Genomic DNA, 17,377 nt, shown 5'->3' on the forward strand with positions numbered 1-17,377 from the left:
AAAGTAATTTTAATGCTTGATCACTGCTACACCATTTTAAAAATAAATTTTAGAAGTTTTAGTTAATCCTTTTCTGGTATAACTTAATAGTTTTAGAAGATAAGTGAGGACTGTGGCTAGAAGTTTGCATATATTAAAATTGTGAGAGGAAGTTATTTCTCTGCTGTTTTTAACAGGCACTGCTTATATTCATGGAATGAAACACGCCACTGGGAATTTTATTGTTATTATGGATGCTGACCTCTCTCATCATGTAAGTCAGTATTTTATGTACTGTATTTTTAATGTTATAATTACGTTTTCTTTGATTTTTGGGAGGATTTGTTTGTTGTGTCTGTTGGGGTTTTTTTAACTCCAACCCCTTTATCTTTTCTGATCTGTTTTCCTTCCATTTCAGCCAAAATTTATTCCAGAGTTTATCAGGTAGGTGCTGGTTGTGGTATGAGAGAGTAACTTCTGAACACTGGCTCTTACACAGTAATATTTGAAAGCTTTATTTTCTGTTATAGCTGTCTAGCTGTAGTAAGGCAATTGGCAATGCAAGAAGTGATTGGACCTCATTAGATTTGTCCCCAAATCATCCAGAAAAATTAGTTCTTAACTGGCGCAAAAATCCCAAAATAACAGAGAGCGTGTTTGGCTAAGTAATGGTTGTGCTCCTTTGAAGAGTGTGTATATAAAAGTCATCTTCTAATAACTTCATCATGTGTGCATGTAGGAATATTGAATAGAGGACCATGTCCTCAATTATTTGTGAAATACTTCTCTCCCTGTTGCCTAACCCTTGCCTCCCAGTAACATTCAATTTGTGGGGAGTGATCAACAGGCCTTATCTTGGAGGCTGCAGGCAGGCGGCAGCCTGTGCAATTCTCAGCCTCCTTGCTCAGTAGTACTCGAGGTGTAAAGTTTCAGATGAGGTTATGCAGCAGGCAGGCAGGCATGCTACAGACTAAGAATAGGTACGGGCATTTTTTGGTTTTTCTTACTATGGGTTTGTGTAACTTAAAGATTTGAATCTGTATTTAAAATCATTCTGCCTTTTATACTAGAGAGGGGCTTTAAAAATGCATAAGTTCGTCCTTGTAAATTAATTACGAAGTACTCTATGAAATTCTGTGACATAGTTGCTAGAAGATAATCATAAGATTCCCTGAAAAAGCTCTTTATAAAACAACAATTATGGCTTTTTAAATGTATCATGCTTATAACCACCGTTAACTATTGCTTTCCTCTCTTCTGTACTTAGTAGTTCAAAGGTTTGTAAAATACAGATTTTGTTCCAAAAGTATGATTGTTCTCATTTCAAAATTCTTACTACCTTCATACAAATATTCCTCCTGTTTTTTTCTGATAAAATCAATTGCTTATAGAAAGCAGAAAGAAGGCAATTTTGATATTGTTTCTGGAACAAGATATAAAGGAAATGGAGGAGTGTATGGCTGGGATTTGAAAAGAAAATTAATCAGGTTAGTACTTTTCTAGATACTTACATATAAATTTCTTAGTTAGAAATAATTCGAAGTATTCAACTGAATCTGTGTGAGCTGAACTGAGTCTTTTAGTCAATAGTACTGGCTACTGCAAAATTATAATAAATAATAGAAGCATGGTGACTTCGCAAATCTTTGGGTAAAACCCACCAAGAAAGAATGTAATGATATGACCTGGCTTGAGAAATTACTTGGAACAGTGGACAAATCTGCATGGCATCTGGTTGGGACTGCTTCATCATCCAAAGAATGACCTGAGGCTGTGACATATTTGTCGAGTTTTAAACTTGACACATTTAGTTAGCTTTAATAGCTGTAACGGGCCTTTCCCTAAACTGTAAAATACTTGCTAAAACCCGTTGTTGATGCTCTGATTTGTCCTAGGTTAAGAATTATCTGGCACAATCGATGTCAATAAATCATTACTGAGACCTTTCTGGAAAACAGTTACAGTGAACAGTGGTGAAAGGTTTCACCCAAAAGCAAAGAGGAAGACTGTGGCAAGGCCATATACACACAGGGAGGCTGGCATCTCAGGTTTACAGGGACTAGAGATTTTGAGGAGGTAATCAACAAATTCTGCGTAGTCTTTCTCGCACCTGATTTAGGAGAATAGGCACAAGTTAATGCTGTTAAAGAAGTAGGAGTAGAGGTTGTGTTAGCAATGTTATTTGGAGATGGAATCACAGGGACTGTATTTGGATTTCTCCTGTTTTTTAATGGCTGCAATGGGGGCTCATCTTTCTGTGAATCTAAAAATATACACCCTCCAAAAAAAGAAAAAAATTAGCTAAATGGACACTACAGAGGAATCCCTTTACATCATACTGGACAAGGTGAAGGACTTGCACGTCTTATCAGTGTGTAAAACAGCCCTCAGCAAGGTAGTCACGACTGGCTTTTCAGTCTCACAACATTTTTTATCAGTGGACCTTATCCTTATCGTACTATGAAAGCCACGTAAACCAAAACTGAACCTTGATTTTTTTAAATCCAAGTGTCATGTTTGTCCAGGAAGCATTTTTAATCTCGACTTACTGTGAACGTTAGTCAGAAGAAAAGTGTTGTTTTGACTGTTGTCAAATTTATTGCATTGTATTGTATTAGTGTTTAGATGTACTGACAGTTCTGTCATAAAGAAACAGATTGTAAACCTAATGTCTAAACCCCGTTGTTGTCTCCTTCATAGAAAAGTGCTATAACCTACTCATAATTTACATCTGAAAAATAAAACACGGTGTTTTGATTGTGGAGTCTCCTCTGGAGACATTCAGATCCCACCTGGACGTGTTCCTGTGTGACCTGCTCTGGGTGATCCTGCTCTGGCAGGGAGGTTGGACTAGATGATCTTTCAGAGTCTGTTCCAAGCCCAGTCTGATTATGCGTGATTGCAAGATTCTATGACTTAATAGCAGTGAAAACATGTTAGAAATATAATTGTTTCATATTAAGCAGTAAAAGATTTTTTATTTTTTTTTTGCTAGTAGGATGACATTTGCTTATTTTCTAGAAATTCTGCCTGATCTTTTGGAATTGTGTACTAAGCAATCATTCATATTTTCTTCACAGTCGTGGTGCCAATTTTATAACTCAGGTTTTGCTGAGACCAGGTGCATCAGACTTAACAGGGAGTTTCAGGTATGGCTCTGGTTTGCAATCCATAAAGTTTGTTTGAAATTAGGAAACTGCTGAACAAGAAAGTGAAGTAAGAGTGGACCCTTACTAAGGACTGTTTGGGAAGGGCGTAGGCAATAGCTGACTAGATTGCAAGAGCTCTTGCTCTTATGAAAATGTTACTTTTTAAAATTCTAATGATTCGAGTGATTGTAGTTAAGATTCCTACACATTATCTTGATTTCCGAAGTTCGAAAATTGTGCTTCAGGTTTCATTTTCTTTGTAATCGTTTACAGGTTATACAGAAAAGAAGTCTTACAGAAACTAATGGAAAAATGTGTTTCTAAAGGATACGTTTTCCAGATGGAGATGATTGTTCGGGCTAGACAGTTAGGATATACTATTGGAGAGGTATAGTAAAAGTTTTGATATTTTGCTTTTATTCAAATATAGATACGGATTACTGGGAGCATAGGAAGTGTTGTGCGCTTCCAAGAAGAAGCAAGATTTTCAAATTGATATAAAGAAATTACATATGTAGAACTCTAGTTTGTTCCAGCTTTTCCAGGTGAATCTGCAATTTCAGTCACTTGTTCCCTGGCTGACATGTTTCGCATCCCTCTCCTTGTTGCCATTTCTTTATCTGCATACAATTTTCCAAGGCTCTTCAAGGGAGGGAAAGAAGTCAAAATATACCATGAAGCTGCTCTGAGTCTTTTTTTCTTCCTTCATATTGTACAGACATCTCTAGTTAGCTCTTTTCAAATAATTTTGTTTTCTCCAGCAACCTGATTCTATTCTGGATTTATTCTGTTCTCTGACACTTATTGCATTATTTTTCAACTTTCCAGCCTATCACAACTTTACACTTCTAAACGCTTTGAATGTGTGGTCTACAATCATTGAAAAAGAACTCAAAATTTTAGATCCTGTATTTCCAGCGATCTGATTGCTGCTGTTTATATTTCACTGAATTGCTCTTGCTGGTGTCCTTAAAGATGATTCACTGGAATTTTCTCTGCAGCCAAATCTCAGAACCAGCTCTTCATCATCATTTTCAGGACTCTGAACTGTCAGAGAGTTCTGTTGCTGGTACTTCTCTCTCTAAAGCTTATGTATTGCATTTCTCTATCAGTATTGGGTAGAGTATTTCCACACAATAAAGCGAGCTCTGTTCTTTCACCTTTCTTATTTATGGACCCACATCACTGCCCTGTCTGTAGCTGAGGTTTGCCCCAGATGTCTTTGTTCTTCACATCCAGCTGCATTCATGTATTGCTTCCTAGTATTGCTGAATTAAATCCTCACCTGGCTATACATTAGGATTTGAAACCTAGTGTGAGATGAGGTTTTATTTACTATACATTTTTGAAAGAGTAAAATACACTTCTGTTGCTTTAAAAAATGCAAACTTGGGTTGCTTATACCTCTTCAGGCTGCTGCCACGAAGACCCCTTTTTCTGCCTAGTATTTGATCCCGCCTCATTTATTTACATGCCTCTGCCGGATGTAAAGCACTGAATATAAGAGTTTTGTCTTCCGGTTCAATCAGGGGGCCTAATGTCTCCTGGTCAGTGTTCAGACATGGGTGGGTTACACTGTCCTTGTCATCTGTCTGTTACATTCTCACTTAACCATCTTATTCGCTCCCCCTTTGGTTTCTCACATGTGGGAAGAGTTCTCTCTAACATCTAAAAAGTTGCTCCATTTTTTGGCTTTGGCCTTGTCTTTAAGATTTCCCTTGTGACATCCGTAACAAACTTGACAGCGTTGAGGTTGCTGACACATTGCTCCATATAAGACTTTTGTATTTTTACTGATCTGTGTTTCATCGCAATATTGTAACTTCCTGGGGCAGGACAATTTTCTGTTATGTTTCAAGTACACTGATACAGTATTTCCTGGTCAATACTTCAGATCTTTTTATATTTTATAATTGTCCAAATAGTAATACTAGAATTCTAGAAGAGGTGACACTTGCACGTCCGATTCCTGGTTTGTGGGTGCTGCAGCTCTAAAGGTAGAAGAGGAGGTTTTGTGTAGTTGTAAAATGTAGATAGTGAGGGACAAATATTTCTAAAGTAAAGTTGAAAATGAAGATTGGGACCTGTCAGTCTAAAAGGAACAGATGGATGGTGAGATGAACTGACAGAAGCTACACCTGAAGAGCCTTATATGCACCTCTGTTTCATTTTGCTATTTCTTTACCGTATATGAATTGTACCACAGTGCGTGGAATATACCTTTTGGAAAAACCTTCCTTTAAGACTAATGATAGAACTTCTTATGCAAGAAATGCAAAGTTCAGAAACAACACAGGTGGTCAATTCCTGTATTGAAGGGAAAGACTGGATACCTTTTTCTAGATGAGATATTAACTGTTCATTCATCACTGCTCAGGAAACGTCACTTCTGACATCCTGCACTGCCTACATAGTGATTTCTATCCCCACGCCCGGTTGATCAGCTCTCTGTATTTGTCAGGATGTTCACTGGGGTCATCAAAGAGACCCTACTGAGAAAGCCAGAGTAATTGCTGGGTCCATCTGCAGACCTTTGTAGATGACCTCTTACTGTCTTCTTGTGCTGGATTCTCTCCTACCATGGGCTGCTCTGCTGGAATTGTGAGAAATCCTCAGTCCCAGAACAGATTTTTGTGATTTTTGTGTTTCACTTGCCAGATGATTTCTAGCTGAAACCACCAGCAGAACGCTAAGCCAATTTTTTAATGACTTCTGCAAATGCATTTCTCCAGCCCCTGAAGTATTTCAATTTTGCAAACAAACATATGGAAATTCTTGAATATTCTAATACAGTGTTGGCAGAATGTCCTGTCGTATGTCATTTGTACGTGGTCAAATTACTGGAAAGCAGTACATTCCTAACATTTTGTGAGGAGTGAGTTAATCCAGACACTTCAGAAAGGAAACCACGTGTAATGTTTTAAATGCCCTTTAATTTTGTAAATAATCTATAAAATGGTCAAAGACAGGTATTGCTTGTAAAATACGCTCTAACTGTCACATCCAGATGTCACGTTCCTGCCAGTGGTGAGGTTGGGCAGAATGCTGGTTCGCGGTGGTGGGAGATTTTTGCCCTCCTGAGGCATTGACTCAAAGGTATTGAATTAGCTACAAGCAAAGTGGTGAAGGTTCATTTTAAGCCGCTGGGATTTCAGTACACTTCAGCTATTAAGTTTGTTCTGACTGGTGTGTCATCCAGCCACTGAGTAATGTCTTTGGAACATCTTTAAAGGTGATCAACCAAGTAATTTCATGCTCCCCAGCTATGGGGCATCATTAAAGCCTCTGGTAAGAAGAACTTAGACAAAGGAAGCCAGTCTAGTGCTTGCCTGCTTCCCATGCCTAAACATGCTGCAGTTCAAAGGCCATCCTTTTGTTTACAGAATTTCTGATTATTTAGGTTTTGAATCTTAAAAATAGTTTTGCTTGTTTCAACAGGTTCCTATTTCATTTGTGGACCGTGTCTATGGAGAATCTAAACTGGGAGGCAATGAAATAGTCTCCTTCTTAAAGGGACTGTTGACCTTGTTTGCTACAACGTGATAGTTTATGCTAATTAACTTTTTTAGAAAAACATTTTCTGACATCTGTGTGTTTTTAATACATAATAGTAGAAGCTTGATAATTTGTGTGGTAACCAGAAGACCTGCTAAAACCTAACAATTAAAAAACCCAATTAAACTAAATATGTTGTATCCCAAAATGCTTATTTCAAAATAAATGAACTGTATGTTAAAGTAAAAACTAATAAAAGACTAATGCTCTATTCTATTTTTGTAAAAATAATGAAGTCTTAATAAAGAACACAAAGCTAAATATCTCTTGCATTTAGAAATTAATCGTTATTTAGCAGAAGCCAAAGATGATTCTGAAATAAAGACAAGCAACGACATAAAAAACCCTAGAATTCATCTTATCTTTGTTCTCTGGCTTGCAGATAGCATTTTTAAATATATACCAATTAGTTCCCTTTCTTTTCTCAGCACATATATGCATCTATCTTAAATCAAATACGTAGAACAGTTTCCACAGAACTGATAATAGCTTGTGTCATTTAAGAGGAAATACAGATGAGTATAGGGATTTGTTCTTTATAGAATTGCTCCTATGCTGGAAAGAAGGAATATTCATTGGATAAGAAAGAGAATCATATACATGGAATAATTTTGTATTCTGTGTGTTTGTCTAGAAGCAGATGATTGCCTTTTCCTATTTTCTTTAAAAAACCCGCATTTTTTGAATCTATAAAACAGGAGTATGACATCTCACCCAACTTTAGGGTAACAGAAGACCCAGTTCACCGTGGTAAAGATAGTTCAGAAGTTTTTCTTATGCGAAATAACAATTTGCAAATTAAAATCTGTTTTTCTTCTAACTCCTGGTGCATGAGATACAAACAGAGTGATACTATAGGGGTTTTTTTGTTTCATGGTTTGATACAGCCAGAACTCAGAAATTATGAAGCCCATGCAATCAAATATGCACTTGGGGCAAGGAGGAAGAAGTAAGGAGGAGAATGAAATAATTCTGATAATCGATCTATAAATATGAAAAATCTGTCCTCAGTTATTTGGGGGGAAGGGTAGTTTTGTGGACACCTGTATCAGAAAATTAATCGTATGAGAGGAGAAGCAACTAATATCTTAAAAGTTATACCGTTTGGCTTGTGTTTGCCTGCATTCCTTCAGTACACTAGATAAGTATTTTTAATATTAAGGGAGGAAAAAGAAGTATGTAGATAAATGATAAATTCGTATTTCAGTTGTTTATCACATTATCACAGTAACAAAAATAAACAGAACTTTAAAGCAAAAGCTTTTTTTCTAGTGACTGCTTTAGAGATATTATTTAGATCTTTAGTGAAGTTGTACAGATTCTGATATTCTTCTCTAAGCATTTAGAGCAAATGTATTAATTTGCTTTAAAATAATTTTTAAAAATGTAGCTGTAGGTTTTGAATCTACATGTAACTGGATTACAGTGACTTAACTGTACGTTTTGTGACATTTGCTTGTACTTTCCCAGCACATTATATATAATTTCATTTTGTGCAGGCTAATGAGATCTAATGACATATACAGAAATAAATCTCTGGGCCTAAAGAGCCACTGAAACCTCCAGTGAATAGTTTTCATCTGTTTATGTTTCATTTGGAGGTTTCATGACTAAAATCAACATTTTAAGTTGAAAATAGCTACAGAGGTTTTAATGACCAAATAGTGAGTTTTTAGATGTTTATTCAAACTTACATACTACTGAAAACCAGTTGCTAGAATACAGATTGAGCCTCATGAGTAAGATCATATTTTTCTCAGACTTTTATGTAATGAAGTTCATTATATTATTCATGATCTAATTGCTGTCAATTAGGGTTTAGCTTTTAGAATGTACATGCCTACTTTTTATGAAAATTACCTGGAAAACTTCCTTCCTTTATTTATGTAAAGGTATATGAAGGAAGGTGTTTTTACATACAGTTCAGGATCATGATACATGGCATATTCTTTGTGCTCCAGTATGTGAAAGCTTGAAATGTGACTGGGCTATATTCACTTTTCAGATAAATAGGCAATATTTCTTATTATGCTTTAAAATAATGGTATTTAAGTTATCAAGAGCAAAGTGCAATAAAGAAATGAAAACAAGTGTTTCAAGGCATCAGGACCTAAGTAGACACTCTCCAAAGCTTTTTGAAACAAAAAGTCACAGGAATGAAACTGATTTTAATAGCCTGCAGAAACTTTACTTACAGAAAGCACTACTGAGAGGAACTAATACATGGATCCAGTGGAAAGAAGCAGAATTAAGAAGACTCAGGCTTTCCCTGAGTTAGTGGAATATATATACACACATATATTTAGTTCACAGTACATACCATTTAAACCATCTGAGGTTTTTTCCCTAGCAAAAAGATTATATATTCAAAACACAGGGAACTGAGCTGCAGGTAACTTGGTGCATGTTGAATGCACGTTCAAAAGTTGTCTTAGAGTAAGCTTTAAAAGCCTGAACTTCAGAAGAGGTCACTGTTGTTTGTGCATTTGACCCTCCACGCATTTGTAGAGGGAAGAATCATAAAAAAGTATGCTGTTACTGTTAAGTTAGAAAACAAAACAAAACGAACATTATCTTTGCCCAGAACTGGCCTCAATAACCTCTCCTTTCATCCCACCTCAGCCTGCAGTGCTTCTCTTTCCAATGAGTTTCTCCAATGAGGTAACTAAACCCACCTGATTCTAAAGTATTCCCTGTCTTTGAGCACTTAGGTCTGGCACTGCAGAACCTCACCAATATGTAAACAGTGTTCTGTACATAGCAAAGCACTGCAAGAACAAGCTCAAAGACTGCGTTCTATCACTGACCTTTTCTCTTGCATGCACTGCTCTAAGAGTTCCTGTAAAATTAATATTATAATATTGTAACCAGTGTTCAGAGCTCTAACAGAGGTCCTTTTTTAATAAAGCTAGTATCTTTTTAGAAAATACTGGGATGAAAGAGCCATCACTTAGTGCTACTTGAACTTAATAGAAACTCTTTACTTGAATTTGTTCTCAGCTTCTTTTAATCTAGCACCACCTATGTAAATTCTTAGCATAAACCCCCAAAAGTGAAAAGAAACTGCATAGTAAGGAAGGAACAGCAGGTCAAGGGAGGGGATTTTTCCCATCTGCTCTGTTCTGGTAATACCCCACTTGCAATTCTGTGTCCAGGTCTGGGGACACCAGCAGAAGGTGGTTATGGACCTCCTTGAGCAGGTCCAGAGGAGGGTCATGAAGATGATCAGGGGGCTGGAGCACCTCTCCAGGACAGACTGAGAAAGCTGGGGCTGCTCAGTCTGGAGAAGAGAAGGTTCTAGGGAGACGTTATAGTGACCTTCCACTGCTTAAAGGAGGCTACAGGAAAGAAGGGAAGGGATTCTTTATCAGGGAGTATAGTGATAGAGTGAGGGGTAACAGTTTTAAACTGAAAGAAGGTAGATTCAGGTTAGATATTAGGAAGAAATTCTTTACTGTGAGAGTGGTGAGATACTGGAGGAGATTGCCCAGAGAAGTTGTGGATGCCTCATCCCTGGAAGTGTTCAAGGTGAGGTTGGACAGGGCTTTGAGCAACCTGGTCCAGTGGGAGGTGTCCCTGCCCATGGCAGAGGGTTGAAACTATTTGATCTCTAAGGTCCCTTCCAAGCCAAACTACTCCAAGGTTCTAGTATTCTATGTTCCCTATTTCTTGTTTCCCATTTTCCTTCTCCTGTTATTATATAGACCCAGCTTACTCCCCATCATCCAACTCAGTCTTGTCTTTTTAATTTCCTCAGACAGAAGCCACATCACACCTTGCTATTCTCAAAATGTTAGTAGCATATTATAGTAGAACAAAAGTAGTACTACAGTCTTTGGAGATCAGGTGCTTAGAACTCGATACAATGTCTTAAATATTCATGTACTAGGGCTTTATATAGTGGCATTTTAGTTTTCTGTCCTTTTCTTAATACCATTGCAATACTCTGCTTGCCTTGTTTTGGCCATCGCAAAACACTGAGTCTACATTTACAGATAATTTTCCATTTCATGTCCCTGGTTTTACAGTTTCTCATAAATCAGCTTTTCTTAATTACATCCATATTCATTTCCTATGAAGACACAAATACGCTGCTAATGCACTTTCTCTGTTATACTTTCTTAGGAATTTGTGTCTGCAAGCACTCAATCATTTGGCAAGAATGGGAGATTTAATTTCTTCCTTGCTTAAATGAGTATATATTGTGGATATATTTGGTTGGGCATATTCAGTGAAGAGGGGGAAGAAGGTAACTCACACTTTGCACCAGTAATACTCACTTTCCCCTGAACAACAAACTGATTACCTCAGTCACATCCATAAGGATCTGGTGATGCCCACCTTGCCATTTAAGTCCCAAATACTGGATCTCTTGAGTGTGTTCCTTGACCTTGCTTCTCTTTATGGCAAAACCAGTGTTTAAAAGAATCACTGAACAGAATTGGTTCTGTTTAGCTCAAACCAGGACACCTGCACTGGCAGACAGACAAGGCTCTGGGAAGATCTCTTTCTCTGTTATTGTAAGATAGAGATTCAGTGCGATGCATGAAAAGTCTTACACAGCAGGCTTAGTTATTCAAACCCATTACAAGAGTCAAAGCATGTGCTAAACTTCAAGTATGTAGTCCCAACAGATTTAGAGTGAAAGAAGAATGGGTTGTGGAGTTTTGCATGGCTTATCACCAAGATTATCCTTGACCTACATTTGGTGCTTGCACTCTGGTTTGAGAGTACTTCTGAGGGTACATCCCCAGTCAGAGCTCTGCTCAGTGACTTCAACAGCCCTGGTTTTTTATCAGACAATCTGAAGCCCCAGCTGGGCGCTGAAACACATAATTGGGGGCTGCTAAAACTGATATCACCTCTTGTCCGAGGACTTAGCTCTACTACTTAGCTCATCAGCTCTACTACCTGGTAGGTGGCTGCAAGCAGCTGTGGTCTCCTCGTGCCCACAACACCCTCATCTGCCCTGCCGCAGGCATATGCAATACCCTGAGGTATGGTCACTCTTAAGTCATATGAAGATTTACACAAGGTCAAGTTTAATGTCTCTGCCCTAGATCATTATGATTCTGAAGCTGCGACAACCGCTTCAGACAACTAAGACCTGGTTAACATATTCAACTGAACGTGAAACCTGTATCAAAATGAGATCCCAAGCTTATCTGTTTTGAGTCTTGTGGCTGAGGACTTGTCTGATCTGAAGCTGAATGGAGTCAGCTTCAGTTTCGGTTTACAGTGTTTTTTTAAAATCTGAGGCTTTAATCTGAGCCTGCAATAAAGACAAACCTAGTTGCACTATAATAAAACATATTTTCCAGTGGATTGTGTAGAAAACCAACCACAAGGTTGCACAACCTTCCACATATCAACAGTAAAAAATAATGATGACTAATTAATAATATTTATTTAAGGGTCTGTCAAGATTGCAAGTATAAGCATGGATTAAAATCTTGGCACAAATGAATTAAATGACAGATTGTCTACTGAGTTCAATACATTGATGACTTCAGCAACAGCTTTTCAACAGTTAGCATTCCAGAGCTGTCAGCAAATTTTAACATTAGAATCAGTATGAAGAGGGCATTCGCAGATGAGAGGATTGCTTATCAAACTTCAGCACTGTTTTATGACATGTTACCTGCAAGGTGCAATGCTGTAGAAGCCATGAACAAAGAAGGTAATCACAGAATTTCTGTAAAGCACAGAAACTTTTAAAGCATCATTTCCTGCTCTGTTCCTACCACACTTTGCTGTCTTACTTCAGACATGATGGCTGTTTATAACTTCTTATAGAATCATAGAATGGCCTAGGCTGGAAGGGACCTTAGAGATCATTTAATCCAACCTCCCTGTCATGGCCAGGGACGCCGCCTCTCTTATAGATTGTGATTGTTACTGCTCAGGGGGAAATATATTGAGATTGGAGAGAAGGAAACTGAATTACAACTTTTAATCCAAAATTAGATCTGAAAACTCGGCTCTTTAAAGAGGGATGTCAACAAAGCAGCACTAGGCAAAGATCATAAAATGGAAGGTTATCCCTGGAAGGTTAGTTACACTGACTGTTAAGAGAAATTGGTACCAATGGTGCACCATAATAAAAGAAAAAAAAAAAACACCACCACCACCAGATAAACAAACAAAATAACACAACCCCCAAAACACCTTGTGTTTGGCTTACAAACTTCTTTCCTGTTTTGACTTTTTGCAAACATGTCTAAATTAGCTCAGTTGGTTAGAGCGTGGTGCTGATAACACCAAGGCTGCGGGTTTGATCCATGTTTAGTCCCCATGTGTTGCCTGATCTAGCTGAGAGGCGTCCCTGCCTGTGACAGGGAGGTTGGATTAAATGATCTCTAAGGTCCCTTCCAGCCTAGGCCATTCTATGATTCCATGAAATGTTGTACAGACATACAATATGTTGTGTCACACCCCTGGGAGGGGAACCCAGACAGAACCACAGCTGAGAACCTGATGTTTCCTGGGAAGCTGAGGATGGTTATCTAGCTCCTATAACGTTGTGCTTTCACGAAAGGGAAGATCTGAGCACTAAATGATACTCCTACTTTTGCTTTAGAACAGGAGAGATCTTGACTAAGCTCCTACAGTCACAGCTTGAGAATGCTTTGGAGTCTTCTGTCCCACTACTTCTGTGCAACTATTGGGGGGGACACCCAGGAAGAAAATAAACAGATTTACTTACTAGATGGTGAATTTCATGTCATGCGTGCAGAGAGCTTGGAGAGTTTTCATTTCTAGTCCAATTTTGCATTCTGCTTGCTGTTGCAAAGAAGGCACATGGCAGTACTTTTGATGGGTGGATCCTGTCAAAATAATATTACTTATTGTACAATGCAGAGGAGTAAAAAAAGACAAGCTTCTTGAAAGTGATAAATTATTGAAATACTAAAGTTAAGTGATCTTTTAATTTTAATCAATGTCTTTCATTAAGTAAATCCTGTCTGAATGCAGTGTTTCTGAAAGTGTTGGCGACATGTAAGATGGCAATCCTATATCCACAGAAAGAATGTAGTTTGTCATGGCCGTACATCATCACCTCCAAAGGACATGATACTTGACTGACCAGCTTCTGAGTGAAATTTAAGTGTCACTTACGACAGATAAATATTGGTCTGGCTAAGGGATCCTTTCAAGTTATCCCAACCAACTAGCGAAACCTATCTTAAGTGCCTCTAATCACAGACATGCTCAATATCAATATCTTCCTAAAATATGAGAAGAAAAGAAGGGGACTACTCTGTCAAGGGGTAGTTCTTCCCTACTTTCATCTTGATACAAACTAAATTTGGTTCCTTCCTGGTGACTTTTCCCAAACTCATGGAAGAAGGTCAGAGAATGCTGAGAGACAAATGTAAACAGCGTCAGAGCTGGATGGCTTAATGGGTCTTAAAGATCATTGTGAAACCAGTGATCTTAATGATGCTGAAGATTAACTTACTTGTATTTACTATATAATTACGTTAGGTGCTTAAAGCCACTGACAGTTGTCTCTGTTTTGCATTTGAGTAAAAAAACCCAACAACACAGTACTGCTGCTGAACTAGGACAATTATGAATCGAGGTACAATTTTGACCTGAATCGGTAGCACAACACAAGTTCAATTATACCTATTCAACTTGAGAACACTGTCTCCCCTCTGGTGTTAAGTGTTTGATCTCTTACAATGCTACGATTTTACTGATTTTTCTAGTGGCCATAGGCTATTGTGAGAAAAAACAGTCACTTCTGTAATATTAAAAAGTGTATTAAGACTATTCTAATCAACTTTCGTTTCGTATTGTTCACCTCACTCTGTACACAAAGGAGAAAAATGGGCTCAAGACTCCTTTTCTTCTTGCCTAGTGATTGAATTTTACCTTTAAAATCAGTCTTTTCATACAAATTTTGCATTATTCTCATCTTTCTTTTTTAACTCATTGCTGACAATTGCGAAATTGTGCAAACCATCACAAAAACTCTACTGAAGTAAATAAGAACAAGATCTTGTCCCTCATTTAAGGGCTGTTTTTTCAGCCCGGTCACTGCAGACTTTACCCCAAAGCAGGCAATGGCTCACATTTGCTCAAACTGCTGCTGCTACTTTACCTTTCCCTCCTGTTGTTCTGTCCCTTGCCTTAAAAAACTTAGCCTGCATCACTCATCTTGTGCACTGAGGGGCTATATCAGACTTCTGATGCTCTTTCTATCTGTATCTCATTTAATTCCTTCTCACACCACACCCCACTTTCTGAACTCTTCACAAATTGTTTTCCATATTCTTTCTGGCCCTAATTCCGGACTGGGTACCACCATCCTGGCTGGAAATGCTGTTTTCCATCTGGAAATTCTTTGGTATTTTTGATATCAATGAAGTGGTTAGAGGGGTCCCTCTCTTCAGATGTTCTGGCTGCCAGCCTAGCCTGGAGGGTTCTGCTAGCAAGTATCAAGAAACTACGGCAAGATACAAAACTACTCTGATAGTTACACTTCCACTCAAAGATCAGGACATGGAAAGATGTCCAGAAGTCTATTCACTTCTCCTGCCTGGATTCCAAATACTTCTGCTTATGCTATTGTATCCTTGGCACATGCCTTCATTCAATCAATGTGTTCAATCCCTGAAATATCTATCTAATATCATTCCTGTTTCTGATTATCATATTCCATTAAACTCAGTTCCTCTAAATTTCAGACACTTCTCAGTATGTTTTCCCAAATGCAAACCTTAGATTAGAAGGTTTGTGGGTCAGGAATTTGTTTTCCTGATGCCAATGTTCTTTTACATTTTTTTTCCCTGTCCCTGCTGTACTTTCTTAGATTTTTCTGTGTGCAGTAAATCCATGCTAAAGCCCTAAAGTATGGTGGTGACAGATACAGTTAGTTAAATGGGAAATCCTCTCCAACACTGCCCATCTTCCAGGCATAATAACCAAATGACCCAAGAATGGCTTGCAGCCTCAAAACTTGGTCAGTGTTTGCTAATTTCCATTTCTCTTTTTTGTTACCACAATTCATTTCCCCAGCTAAGTATCCTTCTGTACAACCAAAAGCATCACATGGACCTACAACTCTCAGTAGATGAGGCAACTGCAGTAGCTATTATTCTTCTCTCCAAACCTTACAGAATTGTTTGCTGTCATATTTCCTTTTCTTCTTTCCGAAAGAAGGAAAGGTTGTGTAACCACACTGTATTCAATGTGCTGCAAATATTTCTCTCTTTCTTCTAAACTTTTGATTAAGAAGAAAACAGAAGTCTGACCAGTAAGAAGCAAGTTAAGTATAACACACCACTAGCAGTGATGGCTAAAAAGGGGTTGGTGGTAAAGTATAAATTAAAAAAGTCTTGAAATAAGAAGGTCCTAAAGTTTGTTTCTGGTTGTCTATTTTGGTTGATAGCAATTAAACTGGCTCAAGCGGCCATGGAATGAGTTGACAGCTTCTGAATATGGTAGACTTCAAAGCATTTTGGAAATGTTTTCCAACATACTCAATTTCACCACTAAAGAAAAAAATACATCTGCTCTTGGAAGGCAAACTGAAGTTTTTGATATAAAAACCCCAACAACCAGCTTTCTTTGCTTTCCCTAGATGAGACATATTTCATATACATAAATCACAGAGGAACTTTTAAGTACTGCAGTTCTAGAAATGCTTCTAGTGCTAAAGCACAAACATTGTTTTTGCAGGTGAGCTTTGTGTATTTCCATTCTGCTGTAAAAGAAAGGCTCTTACTGTGACTTAGGAATTCTTACTGCCACTAATGTGAAGATACCATGGAAGTATCTGCTGAAATAAAGGTGTGATTTGCAGACAGCGACAAATAGTGTACTTCTAAACTCTGAAGAACTAGAAACTCTTAAAGCAAGGTAACAAATATAATAAAATGTCACTAAATTCTTCATAAAAGCTATTTACGTGAACTGTGATAAACATAGTGGTCTACACATTTTCACAATATCAGTCACTTGAAAATGTAGGCGATTCTCAAGTTCTATGAAGTCCAAGTAATTTATGACAACTTTTGTATGCTTTTATACTTCAGACGATGCAAAACCATTGGCTTTTCTTTCTAGTATTGTGAGCTTTAAGTGTAATACGTGTAACCCTGAACCAGAAAGGTTTTGAATGCTGAGGATGGAGGGAATCAAGCTTTACTTTGTCCTTCAAGTGTCTGTGTTTTTGAAGTACAAAAGCCATCATTCCCTCTCACTTGTAGAATTCTTTTTACCGTGCCACAGAACTGGGCCTCATTTGTTGAGGAGATCTTGAGTGTGTCTGTCTTGCTCCATACGAAACGTCACGTGTGGCATCTTGCCACGCTCCGCGTTGTGGCTCCGAGGTCGGTCACGTGTGACACAGGGGCATGCGTGTGAACACACCAGCACGAGGCTCACCAGGAATGTCACACACCTACACCTTTGGGTGGCCTTCAGTAAATTTAGCCACAACAAAATAAATTCAGATTTCTGAGCGCAGCAGCGTGGAAATCGAACGCGACTTGTGTCACCCGACCTGATCTCCTGATCCACCTCCTCACGGCTCAGGAAGGACTCGCCGCTTGATGCTTTCTGGGCAGCCCTCGCCTAACTCGACGCCTCCCTTCGGCTTACCCCGGTGCCCACCGGCCTCGCCCGGCCTGCAGCGGGCTGCGAGGCTCTGTGGCAGGGCGCGCCTCGTCCAGGCTGCTCCC

The 17,377-nt window shown here is 38.4% G+C and overlaps 1 protein-coding gene across 1 annotated transcript in view; it reads left to right on the forward strand.

Moving 5' to 3' along the window:
• DPM1 (dolichyl-phosphate mannosyltransferase polypeptide 1, catalytic subunit) overlaps nucleotides 1-6,983 on the forward strand; it is a gene marked incomplete at its 5' end in the record, with an annotated part of 9,632 nt that extends 2,649 nt beyond the window's left edge. The window contains 6 exons of the mRNA XM_009869348.1: nucleotides 177-253; nucleotides 398-423; nucleotides 1,371-1,466; nucleotides 3,060-3,128; nucleotides 3,402-3,516; nucleotides 6,567-6,983. Of these exons, the coding sequence (XP_009867650.1) occupies nucleotides 177-253; nucleotides 398-423; nucleotides 1,371-1,466; nucleotides 3,060-3,128; nucleotides 3,402-3,516; nucleotides 6,567-6,671 (488 nt within the window). The remainder of the gene's footprint in view (nucleotides 1-176; nucleotides 254-397; nucleotides 424-1,370; nucleotides 1,467-3,059; nucleotides 3,129-3,401; nucleotides 3,517-6,566) is intronic.
• Between the last annotated feature and the right edge of the window lie 10,394 nt (nucleotides 6,984-17,377).

This window comes from Apaloderma vittatum, unplaced genomic scaffold (genome assembly GCF_000703405.1).
Source record: "Apaloderma vittatum isolate BGI_N311 unplaced genomic scaffold, ASM70340v1 scaffold32455, whole genome shotgun sequence".
Classification (NCBI taxonomy): Eukaryota; Metazoa; Chordata; class Aves; order Trogoniformes; family Trogonidae; genus Apaloderma; species Apaloderma vittatum.